At 40.9% G+C, this 25,401-nt stretch overlaps 1 protein-coding gene across 1 annotated transcript in view; it reads right to left on the minus strand.

The window, feature by feature from the left end:
• Positions 1-635: 635 nt before the first annotated feature.
• Positions 636-25,401, minus strand: part of col7a1l (collagen type VII alpha 1-like) — a 60,843-nt gene continuing 36,077 nt past the window's right edge. The window contains exons 71-108 of the mRNA XM_084575318.1: positions 24,652-24,759; positions 23,171-23,215; positions 22,694-22,771; positions 22,272-22,328; positions 22,105-22,140; positions 21,856-21,945; positions 20,769-20,819; positions 20,619-20,669; positions 19,370-19,423; positions 19,236-19,289; positions 19,068-19,106; positions 18,450-18,989; positions 18,303-18,338; positions 17,240-17,266; positions 17,102-17,161; positions 16,649-16,774; positions 16,366-16,437; positions 16,190-16,225; positions 16,018-16,077; positions 14,914-14,958; positions 14,786-14,821; positions 13,849-13,884; positions 13,576-13,632; positions 13,304-13,375; positions 12,625-12,696; positions 12,503-12,538; positions 12,325-12,405; positions 12,195-12,248; positions 12,061-12,114; positions 11,919-11,981; positions 11,774-11,836; positions 11,548-11,664; positions 10,433-10,510; positions 9,112-9,165; positions 8,979-9,027; positions 7,496-7,708; positions 4,921-4,992; positions 636-2,644 (exon numbers count right to left, since the gene is read on the minus strand). Of these exons, the coding sequence (XP_084431444.1) occupies positions 2,421-2,644; positions 4,921-4,992; positions 7,496-7,708; positions 8,979-9,027; positions 9,112-9,165; positions 10,433-10,510; positions 11,548-11,664; positions 11,774-11,836; positions 11,919-11,981; positions 12,061-12,114; positions 12,195-12,248; positions 12,325-12,405; positions 12,503-12,538; positions 12,625-12,696; positions 13,304-13,375; positions 13,576-13,632; positions 13,849-13,884; positions 14,786-14,821; positions 14,914-14,958; positions 16,018-16,077; positions 16,190-16,225; positions 16,366-16,437; positions 16,649-16,774; positions 17,102-17,161; positions 17,240-17,266; positions 18,303-18,338; positions 18,450-18,989; positions 19,068-19,106; positions 19,236-19,289; positions 19,370-19,423; positions 20,619-20,669; positions 20,769-20,819; positions 21,856-21,945; positions 22,105-22,140; positions 22,272-22,328; positions 22,694-22,771; positions 23,171-23,215; positions 24,652-24,759 (3,096 nt within the window). The 3' untranslated portion in view covers positions 636-2,420. The remainder of the gene's footprint in view (positions 2,645-4,920; positions 4,993-7,495; positions 7,709-8,978; positions 9,028-9,111; positions 9,166-10,432; positions 10,511-11,547; positions 11,665-11,773; positions 11,837-11,918; positions 11,982-12,060; positions 12,115-12,194; positions 12,249-12,324; positions 12,406-12,502; positions 12,539-12,624; positions 12,697-13,303; positions 13,376-13,575; positions 13,633-13,848; positions 13,885-14,785; positions 14,822-14,913; positions 14,959-16,017; positions 16,078-16,189; positions 16,226-16,365; positions 16,438-16,648; positions 16,775-17,101; positions 17,162-17,239; positions 17,267-18,302; positions 18,339-18,449; positions 18,990-19,067; positions 19,107-19,235; positions 19,290-19,369; positions 19,424-20,618; positions 20,670-20,768; positions 20,820-21,855; positions 21,946-22,104; positions 22,141-22,271; positions 22,329-22,693; positions 22,772-23,170; positions 23,216-24,651; positions 24,760-25,401) is intronic.

Genomic DNA, 25,401 nt, shown 5'->3' on the forward strand with positions numbered 1-25,401 from the left:
TTTACTTTGATTGTATTGTGTTGTATTATATGGTTGAGTGCACGTCTTTTCTTTTTGTTCATTTTGTTTTGGAGGCGCAGGCTAAATTTGCATTGGGATTATTATTGGCTTGTGTTATAACTTTAGGTGTCATATTTTCACCAGTGGTGGTTTCTCCATTTGGGCAAAGGTCCATCAAAGGTAGAAAGAGAAGGGATCTTTTGTTCCTTATTCAACCACAGTGTATGGCTATAGCTGTCAGTGACTGTCATTGTTGTACAATCCAATATAACTGGCCCCTCTGTTTGGACGATTTCAATATGGCTGCAAATGGCCCAGATTGTTATCAAAGAGTGTCATGTTAACGTAGTTTCTTCAGAAATACAGACGCTGCAATGCAGTCTGAATTAGTCCCTGGAGGGCTTGCCCTAAACGAAATGTAACTACTCGCTGTGACTGCAGGTTATCTGGTGATCAAGACATGCTTTCCATGGAGATGGGGGTTAGACAGGGAAGCTGATCATTTTGACAACCGAAATATATGCATAATGTGAGATTAGTCAGATTAGATGAACCGAATCAGACGATTGTGAGGAGTCATTCATTCTAAAGTAGTTGCCTTTACATCCAGTGATGCTGAACCATAGACTGTATAACAATAGACGGCGGAACTGCTCCTCAAAAGTGAAGCCAAAGCAAGTAGAGCTCCCCCTGGTGGCTGGCTGCAGTATAGGTCATAAGCTCCACCCCCTTCATGTTAGTGGGCGGGACTAAGGCCAAACTAAAACACTAAAATACACGACTAAATATATATATATTTGTTTTCTCCCAAGGATGGTTTCTGTCATTTTAGGTAGTTAATATAATGTTGATGAATGTTCAAGTGCCAATTTTTTGGATAAGTTCCGTTTTAGTTACTTATTTGACGCTACAGAAATAGGATGTGACATAATGGCGACCACCAGTTGCCATACCAACCACTCCGTAAAGCGGTCCCGTGGGGCCGTGAGAGTTATAAAAATTTTCAGTGCATAATCCAACATTTCGTGGTAACGGGTGGAGGTAGAGCAGAGCTTAGTGTTAATCAAACGCAAATGTGAGTGAGTCTGGAGGAAGTGTGGTCGGGTCATTGATACCGTGGCTCCACTCTAGGACCGTACTGAGCAGACTCTGGCTCCAAACTTGCAAGATGGCGCCGCCCGTATCCCCGGGAAAATACCATCAGTTTGGCCAACGCAAGGAAGTGGAGACACATTGTCCATATTTATAAACGTTCCATGTGCTGAACTGATAAATAGCAGCCATCTAGTGGTTACTGGTTGTATTGCTACCTGAGGTGAACATGAAGAAGCTATTCTTTGATGTAATGCAGCAATGTGTCAAGTTAGCACACGGTTAATTTAGCTCTTAAAGCTTTAGATACAAACAGCTGTCCACTGTCCACTATAAATGAACACAACAAGTTTGGTCTTTAATTGGGTTTCTTTTTCTTATTGTTCCTCTCCTCCTCTAGCTCATTTTGCCTGGGAAATAAGTACGATTGTCTTAATCATAACTAGATTTCTTCATATTATTTGACAGCTCAACATTATCTTGGAGATCTCTGAAGCTTCCTAGCATGTGGGAGTACATTACAGCGCAGAATCGTGACTAATATGAATGAAGCCTCTAGAGGCTTGTTTGTAAAACACTGCTCTGTCAGTTTGAGGTGACTATTTTTAGTCTGATTAGATATGTGAGAGAATCGCTGACATGGGGGCAAGGTCCCAGCTAAAAAAAAACAATACTACAGCATCCTCTTTGAGTCGTGCATCTTAATATGTTAAAGTGCCAGAGAAAAACCTTCAGTGTGTGTTATGCCCCCGCATCAACACCCACGTAGGAATCCCCTGCTACTGCTGAGCTGGTCTGATGGAGAGTCCTCTAAAACAGTCCCTGCGTGAGCTCCCTCACTGGGCCCCTGTTGGCCCCTCATCTGGCTCCCAGCCTGACCCATAACACCCCCTGCCAAAGGAGCATATGTAGTGGTGGAGGAGGCAGCAGGCAGTCAGCCACCAGCTTCTTATTTTCGCAGATCACAGGATGTAAGGCTATTCCCAAAACATAAGAAGGTGACTGTTATGTAAAGAGATAAGCATGACAAAGACAAAGCATGAACGTTAGGAGAGATTTAATTCAAATGCCAGGTGTAAAATTAGCAGACACATATATAATCACACGTTTCGATCATTCACATTTAGATTTGTGCATGTACAGTATAAAGCAAGAAACAGCAGGTGTAATAAAAATGTATAAATAACAGCAACACAAAACGCAAAACAGTCACATTTTACACACTTATGTACAAAAGATGAGTATCTTGTTTCGGGGTTGCTGGATTCATCCTCAAGGTTCAGCTGTGGAAGAGTAAATAAGGATTTTATCATTATGACACATGTGAGTTATCGAAAACCCCTTTCCCTGATCCTGATCTGATTCCCCCTACCTCGTCGCTCCTTCACACACCAACTCTCGCACTCTTGTCTGGAGGAGAATCGGTTTTGGTTTCCACCACAGCCGCTGTACACAAACGGCCTGCATTCCCCCGATCGGGCGTGGAAGTACCAGAGCAGAACATAATCTGAACAGGTCCCCTCTAACATCGGCTCCAGGCAGCGGTCCGTTACTGAAACGACATGTGCGGTACGAGAGAAATATGTTAAAAAAAAAAAAAAAACTGTGCTAAGATGCTGCAGAAAACACAAGCAATGGGAGGAAATGCTTTTATTGTGTTGAGGAGGTCTCGACTAAACCTGAGTGATGGAGTCTTTCACACACTAAAAAGTACCTATGGATACCACTTGAGGACACTAGCGTGCACATAACTTCCTCCAACACAAGTGAGTTCAAGTGACGACAGTTTTCATTACACTATGTGTGTATTTATCACATAACACAACAGTTAGCTTTCACTGCACAGTCCTCTTTGACTTCTGCAACTGACTGAAACAACAACCCCTAGAAAGATTAGTCACTGGCTAGCAGATAAATAAGATTATTTGGAGAACCAGTAAACTTTTGAAGGAAGCTAATATTTCGGTTTTCAGTCTTTGTGCTAAGCTAGGCTAAAGAGAGTCATCAATAGTGGGAACTTGTTAGAAAGGATATGACTTAATGCTTGTTTAACTGGTCTAGTATACTCTAGATGGTTGGTAATTTAAAGGGGAACTACTGATTTTACAACCTGGACCTTATTTCTGGCATGAAATACGATCGTTTACTCACCCATATAACTTTAGTGTAATTTGTAGTTGTTTGGGAGATATTTAGATCTGCTTATATCCATATAGTGGGAGTGACTGGGGCACCGAAACACAGCCTCTAAATAATGCATTTTGTGCCACGAAACTCGTTCATTTCATCAATGCTGACCCCGGATGATGTCTTCTGACCTGGATGATGTCATCTCTGAGGGCCGCGCACACCCGCAACGGTCGGCTTGTTTACCTGTAATTTGCCACTGCTAGTTTTTTGCAACATGGCTGTAGGTCTGTAGGTCTATCTACAGACCCCGGATGATGATAACAGTTAACTCCAGACTCAACGGGGAATAGCACTAGCGTACAATAACAAAATATTGGTGAAATGAACGAGTTTCACGGCAGATAATGCGTTATTTAGAGGCTGCGTTTCGGTGCCCCAGTCACTCCCACTATATGGATATACACAGATCTAAATATCTCCTGAATGGCTACAAATTACACAAAAGTTATATGGGTGAGTAAACGATCGTATTTTATGCCAGAAATAAGTTCCAGGTTGTAAAAAGCTGCAGTTCCCCTTTAACTGTCAGACTTCATATCTGTCTTAGGGTTAGTTCTTAGGTTGGGAAACATAAATGGAGGGTTAATTTAAATCTTTATTTTCCCATATATTTCAGAGTACAGCTTTAAATCGGTAAACTGTTAAAGAATGACAAAGAATGGCCCAGTTATCCACATCTAAATCTAAAACTGGTTGTTTTTTGCCACCAACTGACTGTAATCTGTTGTTATCTTGCTGTGCTGGGGATGGTTCCACTTTTAGCTTTAGCTTCATCTGCAGGTTCAAAGTTCAGTGTGCCATTGTACTATTTGTTGCACAGCTAGCAGCAACTACGGGACGTCCTTGTCCTCTTAAGATAATGGGTCACAGTTTTGCATAGAGTTGCATAACCTTTAACAGTTAGAAAATATGCAAACCTTTCCTTTCATTCATCTTTTAGATGACAGTAAGCCACACTTTCTGTACTCCAGCTCTGTAACGCTACTCAGCTCTTCAAAGGATGTCTCTCTCTCTGCCGTCCTCCTACAAAGACAGCAGCGTCTTCCTCCCATACGATTTTAATGTGAGTTTTTCGCCTTGAGCAAAATGTCTGCTACATGTTCGAGACTAATATATCTGCGGGGATCCTTTCCATAATGTTGTCAGTCACTTTTAATAACTGTCTGAGCCTGTCAGCGGCAAAAGCAAGCTGTTTTAGAGATGATGAGTGCAGCTGCCCTGCAGGTTTACATTGTGGCCATTTTGTGCTTTCTGGGTATGCTGTTCTTGGTCAATTGGGACCAACTGCAAACATTTTTATTTTTAACACAGAGATACCACTCTTTGCATGGAAGTGAATGTCTCTAAGTCATGCAAACAGTAGATTTAGTGACTATATTCTTCATTTTACACAACATGTTCTATTTTTATAAACTGCCTAAAAACCTCAAACATCCGGTGGATTAAGTTCTGGTTTTATCTTTCTCCCCCACCTTGTACTCTAGATAATTTCAACTAATTACTCACAGTTGATATGAAAATAACAGAGAAACCGACGAGAACAGACGTTTCGATATACAGAGCAAGTAAACAAGGGGAAAAAAACAGAGGGGAGGGGGTGAAAGATAAGAAGAAATATCAGTTATCTTGGCCACTCACCAGCAGTGTTTGTTCCAAATACCCTTCTTTTCTTTCTCTGTCCCCACTTCACAGTCCCTCCCTCATCAGAATCTGGAGCCAGAAACAAAACCAATTAGGAGTTTCACATTTCAGTGGATTCAACCATCAGAGACCAAGAGGGAACCACGTTAACTGGACCGAGACTTGTGCCAGCAGCGTTTTGACTCATCTTAAATCCAAATGAGCGTGTAGGTGAGAGCTGGAGTATCTATTCATAGACATTACAAAAACATTAGAGCAAGGAATGAAAGGGGAAATCCAAAAAAAAGTATCATTAAAAATTATTGACAGAGCTGGAAAGAGCAACTTTTTTTAGATCTTTGTTTCTTTTCATCTAATTTGATCAAACGTCATCACTAATATTATATTCAGAAAGTGAGCAGTTGAGACGGAGAAAATTAGATCAAGAAATACACCTTGTACAGAAAATGGCTATATATATATAGATCTGATAGAAAAGGCTTTGCTCATGGATGAGAAGGATCCCGCTGGGGGATCCTTCCTGATGAGTCCACGGATTTGAACAGGCGGTCAGAAGCATGAGTCCAAATGATGCTCTGTAATTGTTGTAGTGATAACTACTTGCAACTTGGCCATAACGACTTTAAAAAGCATTAAAACCGTAGTATAGATTAAATGTGGAACTCAAAAGTTTCGGGCAAAGGAAACGCCACTGCCTTTGCTATAGTAATTTCATAAAAAGCATTTTTAGCCCCTGACCTTTTAAACTTCTACACAAGTAAATCTAACTTGATAGAGTTCAGTGTTTAAAGGTCTAGTATGTGGATTTAAAAGAATCTATCGGCAGAAAAGGAATACAATATACGTTTTATTGCTAAAGCGTTACAAAGCAACAAACTCTGGATCTAAAGAAATGAAGCTAAAACTGAAGAACCAAAAACTGCAGTTCCTAAAATGGCCACTTGAGGCTGGATCTGAAAATGACGGGGAATAGCACGAGTGTATCATAACAAAATATTGGTGAACTTAATGAGTTTCGTGGCAGATAATGAGTTATTTAGAGGCTGCGTTTCGGTGCCCCACTCACTCCCACTATATGGATATATGCGGAACTAAATATCTGACGAACAACTCCAAATGACACCAAAGTTATATGGGTGAGTAAACGATTGTATTTTATGCCAGAAATAAGGTCCAGGTTGTAAAAAACGGTGATTCCCCTTTAAACTGCCCAACTCTATATCTTGGTACAAAAAAAAAAATGTTTTGGTCTCTGTAGCTAATTTCTTTTATGGGGGTGATTTTTTATGTAACTCACGTGTTTAAATTGCGTTAAGGCTTAAAGCTATGCATAATTAAAGCTGTGGTCAATTTGAGCGACAGGTGGGTGCCTTCACGACTTGCTAGGTACCCGTGTAAGTGTCACCTGCCCACCTCAACTCCACCCACGCTCCACCTCTTTGAGCCTTGAATTAGGTCGTCCAGAGGCACCAGAGTGAGCTTCAAAACCGCTCTTCAGAAAACTTTTGGGTAACATTATTACGATAATCAAAAGAAAATGGTTGTCTTTTTGCTTAAGATGCACCCCTCAAAAGGGAACGGGGAGCAGGACCTTTTCCACCATGTTGAGCTGCCAAAAATCAGTTGACTGCAATCTGCAATGTCACCACTAGATGTCACTAAATCCTACACACTGTCCTTTAAGGTAACTGTCTCAGGAACAAGAAGAATTAAGATGAGCTTTTCAAGTGGGGTTAGTTAATACAAGCATACTGATCACTGGGCACCTTACTTTCTGAGGTATAAAGAACTCAACACTGAAGCTTAGACAGTGCAATTTTCTATTACATTCCTTTAAAGTCTCCAAATTAAAGTGTAAAGATTAAACGGTTCCACTGCACATTCACGATTATGAACACAGAATGAGCTAAATGTCACTTTTATACGCCTAATTATTGTAATTTATAAATAGACAGGCCGACATTGACACCGGGCAATGACAGCCTCACGCTTTGATTAGTTGTCTGGTTTGTTTACCTGAAGCAAGAATTACAATAATTTGTGATGCAGAAAGCGATTCCTGCCCGGGGCTGTGTTTGCTAATGAGCTTCATGACATGTGATTTATTAGTACACGCTGACCCTTTTTTCTTTTTTCTTTTTTTTTAACTTTCTGGCTGCTATTTTGACTTTGTACTGATGATGGCCTCAGTTAGAGCAGTACCCTATTCACAGTACACCATGCTTTGGTTCTCTTTGGTTCTTATATTTTGCCTTTTTTGGATAGTTGCAGAGATAGAGGGTTTAACTTTGACTGTTTTCTACCACAGTGTTTACCTAATCTCCCTCTTATACTGTAAATTAAATCAGATTGTTGCTCTGGTATACCAAAAAGAAAACACTTTGTTCAGCAGTACCACGTTACAGTACGTCACAGCCATCATCATAATCTTAGACAGAAATCTAATTGCCTGCATCACAGCTGCTCCACATATAGTGTGATATATCGCAGCCATTTAGTCACACTCTATCTAAAGCATCTGTGTGTTTGGCCATGGGCACTTCTGTTGGTAATTGTTTTTTGTTTTTTTTACCAGTGCGGTTTTGTTGTGACCTCTTGTCTCCAAAACTCAAAGGAGCTGGACTTGTAATTTTCGCTTCTCCACCTGCTTCTTCTATCCCTTCTTCTTGTTCATGGGGGTCACGGGCAGAAGACTTCACCACATCTTCTGGCTCATTTTTGTTCTCGGCCTCTGCGGTTGTTGCGTCTGCATCCACGGACTTTACCATGGACTTATATTCCAACCCTGCAACGATACAGTGAAGAGACACACACTTAAGGCCCAAAAACACCAAACCGACGTCCAAGAACTACCTATAACGAAGGGGGATGGTGACGACACACCTGACCGCCAACTCTGTGTGTTTTTCTTATTTGGGGTTAAAGCATAGACTGTATATAAATATGGACTACGTGTCAACATTTCCTTGCATTGGCCAAATTGACTCAAATTTCAAGGGGATACGGGCAGCGCCATCTTGCGACTTTGGAGCCAGAGTCTGTGTAGTACGGTCCAAGAATGGAGTCATGCGTAGCCGCGATATCGATGATCCAACCACACTTCCTCCTGACTCACTCACGTTTTCATTTAATTAATACTGCGCTCTGCTCTACCTCCACCAGTTACAAAGAAATGTTGGATTATGTCACATCCTGTTTCTATAGCGTCAAATAACTAACTATCCACTAACATGGAGGAGGTGGAGCTTATGACCTGTACTGCAGCCAGCCACCAGGGGGAGCTATACTTGCTTTGGCTACAGTTTTGAGGAGCAGTTCCTCGTCCATCTTTATACAGTCTATGGGTTAAATTCACACCATCTTAGTTATTCTTTTATATTTAAATACGCTGTAGAGATCCTCCTCCTGGATTTTTCTGGGAACCTGGCAAAAAAACTTCTCACTAAAAGCCTTGTATCATTAGATATATCGTTTTCACTGAGAAGTAAATAGGCTATTAAAGCTCTGATATTCTGAGCTGAAATCAATTCAATGAATTCTTCTGCACATAAAAATATAACTTTGACACTTATGAGTAATTATAGATTAGTATGTTGCCGGTGGTGAAAACACAGCGGGAAAATGCTTTGAAAGCCTGTTCAAAGGAGTTTAAATTCAGAATAGTTTTAAATGTGCTTTGACTCACAATAATCACTTTACTACTGTGTCAAAATATCTTCCGGGGGGGAAAAAAAAGGTGCGTTGCAGACATGTTAATCTTTTAAATATTCTGTATGTGGACTCTTGGGGAGGCGTTCCTCTTAATGGATGTCTCGTGTTTGTGAATGGCTCTTCTGTTGCAGGCACCATGGTGTGTGTTCCTGTGAGAGAACATAACAGATGGCTCGACACACACGGGTGCCGTGCCGCTGCCGCGGGAGCTCTACAACAAATAACCACGCGCTCCCAATATGTAGGCCTAATCCAGGCCAGTCTACACGTTCATTTGGCCGTAGAGGGTTCAAAATGTGCAAGCGAATAACACCCACAACCCACGTGCGCGCACGCTCCCTTACCACACTTTTCCACCACCTCCTGGGTGACGAGCTCCTTCACTTTTTCAGCCTTGAAACAGAGAATGACAAGTATTTAGCTGACCAGTCAGTCTGTTTTAAATGTGTGTGACTGTGTTGAAGTGTGAAGACCTACTGAGAGACCAGGGTCTCCTTTCTCGCCTTTTGCTCCTCCAGTACCGACTGTACCCTATAGGAAGAAATATTTATGCATTTATATTGGATTGAAAAGATTATTGGAATTTATTGTCCTATGCATAAAAAAAGTCGCTGCTCTATAATCAAAGAAGCGTTCAATCATTCAGATGGACCTGCAGACTCTGTGATACACCCATACAGATGATTTAATTTATTTTTTTCTTGCAGGGAGTTTGGTATCTTCATGTAATAACCAGCATAGATCTGCCCATCTTCAACAAGAGCAGAGCTCTAGTTAAAAGTGTTTTGTGAGCGCGTGCAGAGCCCTTAAACGAATGTGATCAATTAAAGTTGATGCTGGAGAAAAAAAAGTCTTGACGTTACTTAGATTAAAAATGTTACTATCAAGATTAATTTACTGTTTATGAGACTAATAAAGAGAAGAGCGAAATTGCCTTCAGCTTGGTTTGTTCTTCTGCAACAAATCTACACGGAGCCTTCACCATAGCCTGGATGAGTTGCCATGTGCTCTATAGATACACCAATCAGGCATAACATTATGACCACCTGCCTAATATTGTGTAGGTCTCCCTTGTGCCTCCAAAACAGTTGTGACTCATCAAAGGAGGGCCCTCTGTGGACCAGGATCAATTTGAACACCTTGTGCTTTTTTAAAATGATTTTTGAGTTGTTCCTAAAGCGTTTTTGTGTGTGCGTCTGTGTCAGGTTGTATCCTGCTGGGGATGGCTGCTGCCATCAAGGAGTGTCATTGCTATGGGGTGGGGGTGCCTGGTCTGGTCTAGGTGGGTGCTACATGTCTAAGTAACACCCACAGGAATGCAAGATGCAAAAGTTTCCCAGCAGAACATTGAATTGTCACAAGATAGTCAATGTTATTTACGTCTCCTGTCATTGATTTTAATGTTGTGGCTGATCGATGTATATATGCCGCTGAAAAAAATTGTCATTTCTATGTATGCTTTAAACGAAGTCTAAATTGGTGTTGGCCAATCACAGTTACGTGGTTTCTTCAAATAAGTGACAATGTGTCATCTGGTTTTGTAATTTTATTTAATCACACTTGTTAACCCTGTTAGATCAAAGGAAATATTATGTTAGCGTTTGTTTCTGCTTCCCTGACACGGCCAAAGTTAACCAGCTCATTCTCTGCTGCAGTTGCAGAACACTAACTTTTATTAGTTTCCTCCTATAAGTTAGAAAATTATCTTTAACGTATAGAAGCATGGTGTTTGAACTATATGTGTACTTAGAGAAGAAACGTGTGTGGATACTAGAATGTGTTCAAACGTGATTCTCACACTCTTTCCTCTTTGTCCTGGTGTCCCAGGCGGTCCCTTCTGACATGGATTCGATCGGCCTCTTCTTCCCCTGTCTCCCTGTTTGACAAAAATCCCGCAAGGAAATATATTTTTAATACTAACAAGAAAAAAATAAATAATTCAATCGGTTACTTCAAAACAGTATGAGAGACAGACCAATTAGGTTCATCCTTGGAATATCCTCATTAGAGGTTTCCAGCCACTCTCTGTCAACACTGAGAGTCTGGTAATTGTAGCTGAAAGGAGCTAATTGAGTAAGATATTACTTGAAAGCTGCAGACGGAAATAGACCTGTGTGTGTTTGTGTGCGTGTCTGTGTGTTAATTGGGGACATGTCTCTGCTGTATCCATTGCTGCAGCACACAAAGCGCACACTGCCACTCTCCCGCACGGACACGGTGATGACTGTAATCAAGCTCGGCTCATCCTCATTGTGTTCTGTCACATTAAATCTCCTCTTTTTGGGTTTTCTTCAAAGTACGAAACTGTACTTGTGCGTAACAGTGAGTGGGAAATATTTAGTGTAGCTGTACGTGTGCAGGCGCCTGTTCTGACCCGTGAAGCGACCTTCAGTTTAAGTCTGTTAATATATCCGGTATGAACACGATCATGCAAACTGAATCACCGCAGAAGATTTATTTCAAGACTCTGACATCATATGTAATTTAATGGAAACATCTTACCCTGGGGAGAAATACTGTACCCTATATATTGTATGTGTTTACAGCAGCCTCTAATGTAGTGTCATGGAGGTTTATTGCAGCCACATGTAGCTCAGTTATTTATTTATTGTAACTGCGTCATTCATTCATGAATCACAACTTAAAGGGGATAGTTTTTATTTATGTGAAGTTTTGTTGAATCTGGTATTTATCCATAGTCAGCGTATTCTGGAGGCTGCTGCATGAATTTGGTGTTTTAACAAGTTCATTTGGATCTAATCTGAGTCCGACACAGGCGGAGATGACCCGCGTAACGTGCGAAAAAACCTTTTATTTCTTATCATGAGTTGGTCGTGATCAAGAGAACAACTTGATGTGGAGCGTTGAGAATAAAGTTTCATGCACAAGTATAGTTTAACAGAAATATTATACCTTCGACCCTTGGTTCCCACGGGCTCCTGGTGGCCCTGGTGGTCCCTCATCTCCATCTCTGCCTGGATTTCCTGCTGACCCTTTAAACCCTGGGAAACCCGGGAAGCCTGCTGCACCCTGAATTAAGCAAAAGAGAGTAGATTAACGCACAGATACAAAGACGTTATGCTGTTGTCTTTAAATAAGTTTTCACAGGATTGAATCAAAACATGTTAAATTTACAAACCTTTTCCCCTTTCACTCCTGGATCACCATCAGCACCGTTGATACCTCCATCTCCCTTTTCACCCTAAAGATTTCACATTATCAAACACACAAAGTGAGTTTTTGTGCATTTTTGGGGGGCAATATTTGTTCACATCAAACTTCACCTTTCGCCCCGTGAGTCCATTCAGTCCGGGTATGCCCGATATGCCGTGAAACCCCATATCGCCCTGTTTTGCAAAGACATCACGTTGTGACATTTTATCCAATCTTCTCTGGTCAAGTCAGGGTCTAAACAAGAGCACTAACCTTTTCTCCATCTAAGCCCGGGCTACCAACGTGTCCAGGAAAGCCTCTGAAACCCTGTGAATGAAGGTAAAACATCAGCTGACTCAAGGAAACAACCAAAAGAGACCGAAGTGAGAAACAATAGCCGCCTCCACCTTCTCTCCCTTCTCCCCTTCGTCTCCTGGTAAACCGGCTTCTCCTGAATCCCCCTGTGAAATGAAAAACATACAATCAACAAAACAATAAATAAATTTTACCTTGCTTATATATTGTTTTTCATTGTACCTGACTGCCTTTTTGGCCTTGCTGTCCTACGTCTCCTTTGTCCCCCTTGGCCCCATCCACTCCATCGTCCCCATTACGACCCTTAAATCAGAACAAATTGGTCTTTTTAATTAATAATGAACTTTGCCTCCAAAATGTATTAGATTTAAAACAAGTGACCGTTTATTTGGGGCGTTACCATCACTCCATTGAGTCCTGGCTCTCCTGGATCTCCCTGCAGGACAAAGTGAAATTTTCACACACAGAACAAGCAAAAAGCAAGCACTGAATAAAACTAACGTTGATGCATGTCATGTTTACCTTCTGTCCTACAGGTCCCCGTGCTCCAAACCGTCCTAATGCTCCCTTAGTGCCTGCATTGCCCTTTAGGCCCTTTGAGAAACAATTTCAGATGGATTCTTGGTGACAATGTCTGCGCACTTTATTATAAAGATGAGATTTAACTATAACCAGCATGAGCTTGCGAGTCTCTCTCTACATCTGCACATGTTGGAGCCAGGTTTAAACATTTCAAGACAGAATCAGGCAATTAAAATAATGCTGACTGGCAATAAAACTGCTCGTCATGAATAATGAAATACATTTTTTGAAAAGATTCACAGATTCTGAAAGGGATAGATCCTCAGACAGTGAGCTACAGAGCTGAGAGGTCATCTTCAGTCTTAAACTGGGACTCAGGAAGAGAAAGCAGAGTCTCAGATGGATCTGACGCTCATAGGGGAGCTGAACCAGCTGATTAGGTAAAATTTTTAATTCAAAATTGACAAGTAAAGAGTGAAGAATAGTTAAAACTAGTTAGAGTTAATCTTGTTTTCTAGGATTTATGTTTTTGTTTTAGCTCAATGAATTAAAAGAGATTAAGTTAAAGCACGAATGACAATGGATGAGATCAGGTCGATTGAGAACTTCTCTTGCTGATAAACAAATGTGTAAGAAGACTTTTTGGTGTTTCTCAGATGTTTGTATCAGGATTAATTACCTTGACTCCAGGAGGACCATCCTCACCCTTCTCCCCTTTATCTCCATCAAAACCTGGTAGACCCCGCTCCCCCTGAAACAAAGACACAATGCTTCATAGTTCTTTTTGATATTTGTGTGTGTGTTTTAGACATGTTTGGAATTATTCCTCGTTATTCCTAGACTTTGATTTGGCTTTGCTGTTAATCATTAAACTGAGTGGAGGGGTGGTGTGTACAAATAGATAAAATACTGTTGTATTAATACGGTATGCAAGAGGCAAGAGGATCTTACCGCATCCCCTTTGGAACCTTTGAACCCACGAGGTCCTTGGATCTGAAGCACACTCCCCTGCAGCAAGGAATCAAATCGTGAATTCAAGACACAATTAATGTGGATATATATGGGCATACATAGATATATATAGAGCTGTGAATCATGCGTACTTCTTGTTTGCTCTTGCATAATGCATCTTGTTGGCAAACATACTGCACCTTGTTCCACCGTACTGAATCAGTGTAAAGGCTAAATGGTTTTCCCTACAGCGCAACATAAAAATCATCATACCCTCTCTCCTCTGACTCCAGGTAACCCACGGTCTCCCTGCAAAGAAACGAGACTTTAAAATCCACTTTCAAAACATGATTATTTAAATTCCATGTCAATATAAATAGAGATTGCTTTATATCTCATGCTTCAATATAACATTGCAAACCAGACAAACATAAGCCGTCTTCACCAAAATGTCATGACAAAGATTGTCGTGCATAACATGACCAGGGTTTAGTGGGATTTGACAGGATTGAAGGTGATAAATAAATCATCCAGCAACACCTCAGCTGTGACACTTCAGTAGACAAGGGACAAACAAATATGAAGGCAGTCTGACAACTGACATCCCTTCCATCAACACAACCTGGACCTACTGACACTTCAGAATGAATTGGAAATTGCTATCCATGAAATGAAAGGAGTCTGAACTAGCATCTAGACATTCAAATGTCATTGTTGGCCTCTTCAGAGCAACCTCACATCTCAACGTTGACGCACGCAACCACAACAGGGAGTCACGTGTATAAAGATTAAATGCATGCAGTCAGACGAGGCTGTGGAGTTCATTCATGTTCCAGCAACTCAAAATTCGCAGCGGTTGCATGCTTTCTGCTTTCCGTTCACTGCAGTGTATAGATATTACATAGGTCTTACGTGTAAATGGAAAAATGTGCAGTCACTCGTTTCCAATCCTTTGGGTGAGCACACTTTTGGGGATGCAAAAGTTCAAAAAAGAGCAAAAAACATTTGCACGGTTCACGAGATAAGTTCCATTACAACATACTGGCAGCTGGCTGTCTGAAGCTGGCACAGATGACATGAGTCCACATCTGTTGTCAGTGGTACTAGTGAAAGTTAGAGTATTTGCAATAATCAATCTAGCTGTAAATCTAGTTATTGTGTCATATATCAAACAATTGCTTGCAAGAAATCAGCTGAAATCAACACTCACCTTTTCACCTTTGCTGCCACGCAAGCCTTTTGGACCCTTGTGCAAAGAAAACACAATGATTTTTGTCAGTTATTTGTTACTAAATGAAAATTCATGCTAAAATTGTACAGTTTTGAAAAGTTGCTTACCATGAGCCCAGGAATCCCTTTAACACCTAGAGTGCCTTTGTCACCCTGAAAAGAAACATTTTGCAGCATAACCAAATGTTCTAAGTGCTAATGTGTTAAAAGCCTTGACGTTTAGACGTAAGGAGTAAATCCCTTTGCGTAACTTTGCAGACCTTGTACATGCACAAAGTAAGTGATGAAAAAAAGCCTGATAAAAGGGGAATTACCATTTTTTACAACCTGGACCTTATTTCTGGCATAAAATACGACTGTTTACTCACCCATGTAACTTTGATGTTATTTGGAGTCGCTCGGACGATATTTAGATCCGCATATATCCATATAGTGGGAGTGACTGGGGCACCGAAACGCAGCCTCTAAATAACGCATTATCTGCCACGAAACTCGTTCATTTCACCAATATTTTTGTTATGATATGCTAGTGCTATTCCCCGTTGAGTATGGAGTTACCTGTTATCTATTCGCGGACGTGCAGCGGTTTTGCTCCGCATCCTCCTTTCAACGAGCTCCTCATCCGTATACTCATACTGGCTCAAAACGGTAAGGACGTCCATCATAAACAAAGTCGTCGTCCACAACCTCAGAATTGGAAAAATATTCAGCCATATTGCGAAAAACTAGCAGTAGCAAATTAAAGGTAAACAAGGCAACCGTCGCGGGTGCACGCGGCGCTCAGAGATGACATCATCCAGGTCAGAGGTCAATATACAGACCCCGGATGATAATAACAGGTAACTTCGGACTCAAAGGGGAATAGCACTAGGGTATCATAACAAAATATTGGTGAAATTAATGAGTTTCACAGCAGATAATGTAATATTTAGAGGCTGCGTTTCGGTGCCCCAGTCACTTCCACTATATAGATATACGCAGATCTAAATATCGTCCGAACGCCTCCAAATGACACCAAAGTTATATGAGCGAGTAAATGATCGTATTTTATGCAAGAAATAAGGTCCAGGTTGTAAAAAAACGGTAATTCCCCTTCAAGGAATGATGAAATGACATTATATTTGTCCCAGTATCTTAAATACTTAAGAATGACAAATTTCTTGCCTAGTCTAAACACATGATAAACTAAAGTATGGAGGACATGTAGCTCACCCTTCTCCCGGGGATGCCGGCCAACCCCCTGGCACCAGGCTCACCTGGAACACTGTCACCCTGGTAAAAGGCAAAATGAAGTCACATTAACTGACAAACAGCATATTACAATGTGATTGAGGTTCAGTCATCATTCAGTAATAGGATTTATGGTTTCCTCCCCAAATTGTACCTTGTCTCCTTTAACTCCAGGCACACCAGGAATACCCTTCATCAGGGAGATGCAGTGACAGCAAAAATAAACCACAGTTCATGTCAATTTTTTTAAACAAATTGCTTAAATGATAGAAAAACAAATCTATATATAAGTGAAACAAGAAAGAGAAGACACTTGGAGTATTTCCCTACGTTAGGTCCTGGTCCCCCTCGAGGTCCAGGTGCTCCAGGTGTTCCATTTTTTCCTCTTTTACCCCGTTCACCCTAAACCAACACACACAAAACAGCCTCCTTCAGACCACCATTTGAGAAGTTAAGCAGCATTGTTTCTTTTAAACCCAGCGACACAACAGTCTCTGTGTTTCTTCCTGCTAATCCACTTTCACAGTTACGTAACGACTGGTTTCACTGCGTTTATTTTCCCAGATCAAAAAGTGCTCAAGGGCGTCCTGTGAGATGAGATATGCCGATGTACCTCTCTTCCTGGCTCTCCTGGGTCCCCTGGAGGACCCCTAAGACCCGGGGAGCCCTGGATTCCCGCGTTACCACGGATACCCTGGATGCCCTGGGCACCTGGAGGCCCTGGCTCACCTGGCTCGCCCTGAGGTGACACAACGTCAGAGGATAAGGAGGCAGAAAGGGGAGCGAAAGACAAACAACAAAACGATAGGTCACTTGTTTCGTGTAATTTTGTGATTCATCTCTTCAATCACTTTTAAATAATTGCTTTCAAATAAAGTCTGTCTCGTCTTTATCAAATTAAAAGCGTGAGTCACTGAGCCAATTAAATTCCCTGAATTACAAGAGCGATGAGAAACAAAGTCAATCAGAGCAAATGTTATGGAAGACTTTGGGGATTAATTGATTTAGTGGCTGTTACGTGTATTTATTTTTTAGCATCCAGAGTGAGAAAGGAGGGAAATTGGACCTTCTGTCCCGGAGGACCAGCCTGGCCCTCTGGTCCTCTGTGGCCGATGCCTGGCTCCCCCTGAAATAAAACAAAAGAGCCAAGTTGAACGGTGACTAAAATTAAAATCTCAACTCGACTAGATCTTTATGTATTTACCTTCTGTCCCATTTCACCAATTTCACCCTGAAAAGTTTACAGAAAGATCACATCTCAGTTAGAGACACGCCAAGCACCATGACACATCTTTTTCAAGAGCGAAAAAGTCAACAAACCCAGAGGAATTTGAAATAAATAAACAGGAGTTGTCAGCATGTTTAACAAGGGGAATTATTAATGTCTGCTTTAATCTACCGTCTCACAGTCACACAGAAGTAGAGCAGAGGGGACATCAAAGACCTGGACGCAATCGGCTTCGGTGACAGGCGAGACGGGGGGAGACGTTCTCCCCCAGCTCTGATGTCATCCACTGATGCAGTGTGGGTAGGCAGGAGAGCAGCCATGATATTTTTATGAACCGCTGGAAACATTTCATGCGGCGACTGTCATTCTTGCTTCGTAGTTTTAGGATGATGGCGTAACACTTTTAATCAGTGTAATCGGCGTGACAACAGCAGTGACTCGGTAAATCTGGACAATAGGTGAAGGTTGAGGTAACCTCCGAACCAGAAAGTACTGTTACCGCTGAATTATGGTGGCAAGGCCATGATTAGTTAGATTAATCACATCTGCTGAACAGTTCTTACCAACATAACCAGGGCACAGATGCAGTGTGTAATCAACCTGTCACCCAAGCAGGTAGGCAGACAGTACGCTTTTTGGATGAGGGGCACTGGACAGTATTTTTATCCTAAGTATCCAACGAGACTGTGCTGGGAAACCTATCACAAGGCTCACGCTGTAAATAGGCAACAACTTTCCATGAAAACAAATTCAATGTCTAGTTCATTGACAAAAAAAGGGAGCAATCTTCTTGGTGGTATTTTAGTTATTTCCTGGAGAATGATTTAAAAATGATTCATGCAGCACTTGGAGGCGTGCGCTAAGTTTGCGTCGTCTCTCTTTTCTCTTTTCACCGACAGGCTCTTGGCTCAAACATGTATGGGCGATGACAGGTTGTGATTTTCAGGAGGGAGGCGACCTCCCTAATTCTGTATTTACAGGAAAACACATAATGTACTGAAGCACTCTGCTGGAAAATGCTTCAAATATCTGTAGTCACCTTTTGTCCTGGATTTCCATTTTCGCCTGGGTGTCCCTGTTGGACGGGAAAAGTATTCATTATTAAAATTTGATTCATTTATAAAATCTGATATTTTCAAGAGGACGAGTGTTTGACTATCATAATCTGTAAACGTTGTGTCCTTACCTTCAGGAAATAATACTCTGGAGGGTATGGGTATGGTTGCCCAGTTTCTTCATCATAATCCCCCACCCTCCCCCTCTCCATCTCTGCTCTCCTCCTCTCCCATTCCTCCCTCTCCCTCTCCAAGTCTCTCCCCCCCTCCGGCTGTGTCGTCTCCCTCTCCGGCGCTCTCCCCCTCTCATTTTTTTCTCTCTCCAGCTCCAGGTCGACCTCCTTCTCCTTCTCCAGCTCCTCTCGCTCTCTCTCCATTTCCAGCCTTTCCTTCTCTCTCTCCCTCTCCAGGTCGTCCCCCTCCCCTTCTCTCTCCCGATCCACGTCCTCCTCCGTCTCCCAGTCGTAGTCTCCACTCCTCTCCTCCTCCTCATAAAATCGACCAGGCTCTGGCATTTTTTCTTTTTCCACTTCTTCAGTTTTAGTGTGGTCCTCCCCTCCATCCTTTACATCTATTTGAATCTCTTTTTCTGTATCACTGTATCTCCCTCTTCTTCCTTGCCGCTGCCTTTTGGTATTTGTTTGAAGGTGAGGATTTTCTTGATTTGCCTCCTAGAAAAACAGATTCTACGTCTCAAACCATTGTATTTTTAACACTTGATCTTTGTCTGTAGGGTTTTATAGACTTACATGCCAGCTCTTGTAACCCTGAGCTCCAGAGGACAGGTGCTGGAATAAAAATGAGCAGAAAATCTCACATGTGCTCCGCAGTGGCAGTGAAATTGCATTTTGTATTGGATGCAAGTCACACGTATGAAGTTTTAAATGTTAAAGCTTGGAAATATCCAAAATAATTACTTTTAGTCCCTCCTTAAAGCGATTTCTTCCACCCGATGCACCTGGCATGAACACCTAAAAAGTAAAAAGAATTATAATTACTGCTATTTTTTACTATTATTCATTAGTCTTCTACAACACTAGGTGCCACTTACCATGGAGTCAGGCCAGGGGCTGTCTCTTTTCACCCTGAACTGAGGTTGAGGCACCTGTCAAGTCCCCCCAAAACCATCATGAGCTAACGCAGCAAAGCAATTGTTATGCTCTTTAACAAATAGTAGTTGTATGGCTGTGTGTTAATGATGTGTATGATGCAAAAAGAAAGACACGGACTTAGAAAGTTACTGTAACATTTTTTTTACTTAAGCATACATGCACAGAGAGGTTAAACACAGACAGCGTAATAAAATTTCACCAGTGAAAAGAGTGTCGGATCAGGCTACATATTAGCTTATAGTACCACTACATCCTGAGTAATAGTATTTGTTTACTCAAATATTTCGGTGAAGTAAATAAAGACAACATTTTTGCCCAGGTTTCAATAAATAATATTTCAACTTGACACATATTGAAATAGCTGGCACATGTTTGAGAAAGCTTGTTGCTTACAGAGAAATACGTGTAATAAATAAATTAGGAGTTTCAGACAGGTTTAAGTTGAAGCTGGCGTTTACGAACGACAGTCTAGACACAAAGACACACAACGTTCAGGCCTCAATACAAGCGCCTGATTTAGTGTGACGCTCCGCTATTAAAACTCGGCCATAGGTTTGGGTGATTGTCTCTGTGTGGAAAGAAGTCTCCCCTCATGAAACGTTGATCAGGCTCCTCGCCACAGTTCACAGTTTATTCGCACTCTCCGTGTAGTGCTTTCTTATGAATGATTAAGACTCTATAGTCTCAGTCTCTTGGGAATTAATTTCCTGTTTAAAAAAAACAAAACAAAAAAAAACGAGAGAAAGTATTAAAAGTAACTCTCTTGAATTTTCCTCATTAGTAAATCATTCCTGGATACTCGCAATATGCTACAAGGTCTGTTCATTCCCATTCAGACAAGCTGCAGAGAAATCATGCTAAAAGCATGCTGCTCAAATATGCTTCCCTGTCTCATGCTTTGTTTGCAAATGAATTTCACATTAGCCTTACACAAACATGTGCATTGTTTTGCACTGGTGAAATTTTCATAGGAAGCAGAAAAGAGAAAAGTCTTACAATAAGATGCCAAGTGCTTATTCGGTCAGTTTGTTTATTGAATTCTTCAGTGAAGCATACCCTTCATTTAATCCGAGCACTTGTCGGTTACTTTCAGTGCAGTCGTGTTAAGTGTAAACAAAGGAGGTTTGCATTCCAAGGCATGCAAGGAGTTAAGATATTCAAGACCGTACGAATTAAAATAAACTCTACCTTGTCTTGGTCTTCTGTTGCGATGGGAGGAGTGGGGAGAGACACATCGTCCTGGTCGCAACAATAAAAAACGGATGAGAAACTGACAACGAAAACGTCACTGCAAACAAAAGTGAAGCGTGGTGTATTTCCAGAAAGCATGCCATGTACCTTATCTATATCATCCACAGATTGAGATAGTGGCCCCGCTGTTGTCGGGACCTAGTGGAGAAAAGTCAAAAGAGGACCTTAGAAAATACGAGTCTGAATCTAAACCACTAGTCTATGTGGAAATAACAGAATAGTTTAGTTTAGTTTAGTTTATTTCTTACAGGGTCCATGTACAAAATGCATTAATCACAGGGGAGAAGATACTCTGTACCAGATTTAGCAAATTGCTAATTTCCATCTGCAGTCCCAGGCCAGGTAGGATAGAAGTGTGTCATCAGTTTCAGACTTTACACAGCCAGCCACCTTTGATGTATCTAAAGTGGTTATTTTGATAGTGCCTCAATGATAATATCTGCGATAGACTGGCGACCTGTCCAGGGTGTACCCCGCCTCTCGCCCGATGACGGCTGGGATAGGCTCCAGCCGCCCCGCGACCCTCCAGAGGACAAGCGGTTACAGAAAATGAATTAATTAATGATAATATCTTAGTTTAAATGAGGTCAGGTACACTTGAACTCATCACTGTGACTCCAACCACGTTATATGTGTGACATACTAAATGGGTGTACTGGTATATTAAAGCTAGAGAGAGGACTTATCGTCTCTACCTAAATCATGTGTCGTTGTCTTGGAACAATCCTTTATTTCTTCTAAACATTACTGCATTTAGATTTTATAAATCCCTCTGCATATTTGTAGAGCTAGTTCTTGCATGCATCCTTGTTTCCACGCCAGAGGTCACACATACTACAAGTGTTTGCATACATTGCAGCTAAATGCATCGCTTAGATTGAAGCTGCATGGGAATGTCACCACACACTGCATCTTTAAAACTCCTGTATGCTGCCAAATCCAAGATTTACCTGGCGATGACGACCTTAATCAACATTGTTTGAGCTTGTCTTTAATGTAGCAGACATCTAAGATCTACGGTCTCTTTATCGAACAAAGAGCAAAAGGGCTTGGCTGCATTTTAAGTTACTGTTTCTAAATAATACTTTTGTAAATAGGGAGAAAGAAAGGACATTTCTGTTAGATAGGGTGAAAGACCTGTGCTAAATCTATTACGGATGATGCGTAGTTTTACCTGTGCATCCGTTTCTCTGTCTGAGGAGGACGTTAGAGGACGACTGGAGCTTTCTAATTGGGTAATATTGTGCGTGGGTAGCGGTTTCTCCTACACAGATAAAAAACAGCATGAATAGATTATTAGTTTTCATGTACAACAGAGCAACTCAAATGTGAGTTCAGCTGCCTTTGTTCCCCTTTAATCAAGTGTACACTCCTGCAGAATGAGCTCTGTTATCATCTGGGCTGCAGAATAATAAATACTTACCGCTGAACGGGGGAATTCATCTGTCTGGACATCAAGCTGCATATGATTAAACAAAACAAACAAAAAAAAAAGCAACGTTGAACATATTTTACATTAAAAATAAATCAAAACATTTATATCAAAACCAGCTGAAACAGATGAGAGCATTCTGTTTGAAGCAAATCTACCTGTCTGCTGTCTCGTGTCTCCTGAGAGACCGGGGTGTCATCTGTGGAAACTTCTTCCTGTTCCCAAGAAGAGAAATCATCTCATCATAACTTTTAAACACTCACGGTAAATGATGTGCACAGCAGATGCAGTGGGCTGCTATGCAGAAACTAATTTATTCTTAATAATTAAATTCAGGTAGTGGGCGTGCCATTAATCAACTCTCCCCAGTATTCATGTGGGCACATACATTTTATCTCCAGAGACGCTGCTATTAAAAAGAAAACAATAGATAGGAACATGAGTTTGACAGGGTTGTTAACAAGGAAGCACTCGCTACGTCAACGCTACAAATCTGTACCAGCCCCACGTCATCAGCTCCGCCTCAACATGAAGTTTCCAGCAGTGAATGAATTAGTCATTTATTGCAGCAGCTGCCTACCTCGTACTCGAAACTGTATTCTTCTCCGTTATAAAAATCCTCTTCTTCTTCTTCTTCTCGACGGTCCTCTTCATTTGTCTTAAGATGTGGAAGAAATGATAATTATTACAAGAAAATGTATCAAACAGAAATCAGTCGCCATTGGACTGGAAGACAACAATGCCAAGCAATTACAGAGCAACCCATTCGTTAAAGTATTACTTTTAAAATAATACGAAGCACGTTAAGACAAATGCATGCTTTAAGTTATTTGCACCACCTTCTTTATAGTGAATTTAGAGTGTAATATTTACAGTGTGTTAATTCACAGTTGTGTTTGATTACATTTTAGTAACTAGAAGCGGTTATTTCTACACAAATATTAGGTTAATGTCAGGTAAGCGTCTGCGACACGGCTGTGTTAGTTGTTTTTTTTGTTTAGTCTTGACATTAATGGAGTTTCCAGGTTTAGTCGAGAACCCTTTTCAGGACATTTACCAGGCGTTGTCTCTGCCTCTTATGCCGTCCTTTATTTCCTTTGCCCTGGTTAAGAAGTTCACAGTCAGAGAGAGAAAAAGATAAAAAGGTTTCTCATGCTGCAGAAGTCGTTGATGATCAAGTACGAAACTATAAGGTTGATAAGTTTAGAGAAACATTTAAGAGGTAGTTAATGATTATAAAAAAAAATAATTAAAAATTAAAAAAACACCATAAAGTTAAGATGATTAAGAGCCCTCTGTTTAGTTTAGAGCTATTTGTATTTATAGGACCACACTGGAGGTTTGGCATGCTTCAGCACATTTGTTATATAAATTAGTGATGACTATTTTTGGAGACATTACCCACGTTAATGTCTTTTGCAGACAGCAAAGACCTTTTTACGTGTCGCAGTAGAGGAAGAACAGGTGTATTAATGGTGGCTTTGCTCCACTGAGTGTCCCGTCAGCCGTCATTAATACACCTGCGTTTTCCTTACTGCGACAAAAAAGTTAAAATGTTGGCTGTGAAAAACGTCTGTTGTATCTGTGCCTTGATTTTGTGAATTAAATTGTTCAAAAGGCTTCAATAGATAAAGGGTAACCCAAACATGAAAATCAGCTTGCAGATATTCTGTGGCTCATCCATCAAAGTAAAGATGTCTTTAATGTTTGTTTTTTTTATGCCCTAGGCCTGAAGAAAAAACATCCTCAAATTTAGTCGGTAGCACCTGCAAATATTTTGAGGCCAAAACAACTCCACGGATGAGAAGACACTCGCAATGTTGCCAACAATAACAAGGCAGGAGTGAAATCTGAAAAGCTCCAAATGTTGTTTTCACTTGCACCCAGCAGCTTTATGGCAAAGACTACCTGGCACCGATGCACTTGAACCCGATTGCAAAAGATCTCAGCTGCAACTCGACCAAATTTTATGCAAATGAAATGAACCAGAACAAATGCTACATCCATTTTAGCCATAGTAGTAGTACACGGACCCCTCAGTGAACTGCACCACAGCTGAAATGGTTTTTATACCAGACACGGCCTGCTTTGCTGCTCTAGGCTCTCCTGACTGGGAGGGGTTAAAATGCAAGAACCTGGAAGATACTGCAAGCAGCAGACTTTTTATAGCAAGACTCAGTAAAGGTTTCATCACGCCTGCACTACTGCAATGTTAAAGTTTCTTTATTGTTTATCTTATGGATTTTATGACACGATAGCTCATTAGAGTCCCAACTCCTGAATGCTTACCGAAGCACCAAACTTGTATTACTATACCCTATTTAAAAACCAAACAGTGGGGGCCACAAAGTGTCAAGATTCAAATCTATAAGTCTATAAGCTGATTTTCATAGCAGTTTTACGACTAAAACATAAAAAACACCAGTGTGGTCCTTCAATAACTCACATTTACTTGTAAACTGAAGTATTATTATATGTTTTAATGTCCAATCTAAGACTAGTATATATTTATAGATAAGACAGCCATGGTAGCTTTACTTTCCCACGTTCCCTGTTCTTCTTCTTTGGTCCTGCATTCTTCTTCAGCGAGTCTTCCTGAGTGAGGAGAACGGTCTCCATCACAGTTTTAGGAAACCCTGAAACCGTCTGACACACACAATTTGAAATGTTCACATTTTAGAAACAGCAGAAGAAGAACTGCGTCCGATGGATTGTTATGTCAGGTTATTTTATGTATTATCATGTGAAAGCTGGCCACAGGTTAGAATATGTTAAGATATTATTATTTTGTGTTTTAAGGATAACTGATTAAATTATATTTCTGTATATTTAATAATAAGGAGGGGAGGTACACTACAAGAAATAAAGAGAAAACATATTTGAAATCACTACACTGAAATGCATTAAAGGGGAATTTTTGTTTTTTGTAACCTGGACCTTATTTCTGGCATAAAATACGATCGTTTACTCAAACATATAACATTGGTGTCATTTGGAGTCGTTCGGATGATATTTAGATCTGAGTATGTCCATATAGTGGGAGTGACTGGGGCACCAAAACGCAGCCTCTAAATAACGCATTATCTGCCACGAAACTAATATTTTGTTATGATACGCTAGTGCTATTCCCCGGAGTATCATAACAAAATATTGGTAAAATTAACGAGTTTTGCGGCAGATAATGCGTTATTTAGAGGCTGCGTTTCGGTGCCCCAGTCACTCCCACTATATGGATATACGCGGATCTAAATATCTGATGAATGACACTAAATAACACCAAGGTTATAT

This window comes from Chelon labrosus, assembly GCF_963514085.1.
Source record: "Chelon labrosus genome assembly, contig: SCAFFOLD_79, whole genome shotgun sequence".
NCBI lineage: Eukaryota > Metazoa > Chordata > Actinopteri > Mugiliformes > Mugilidae > Chelon > Chelon labrosus.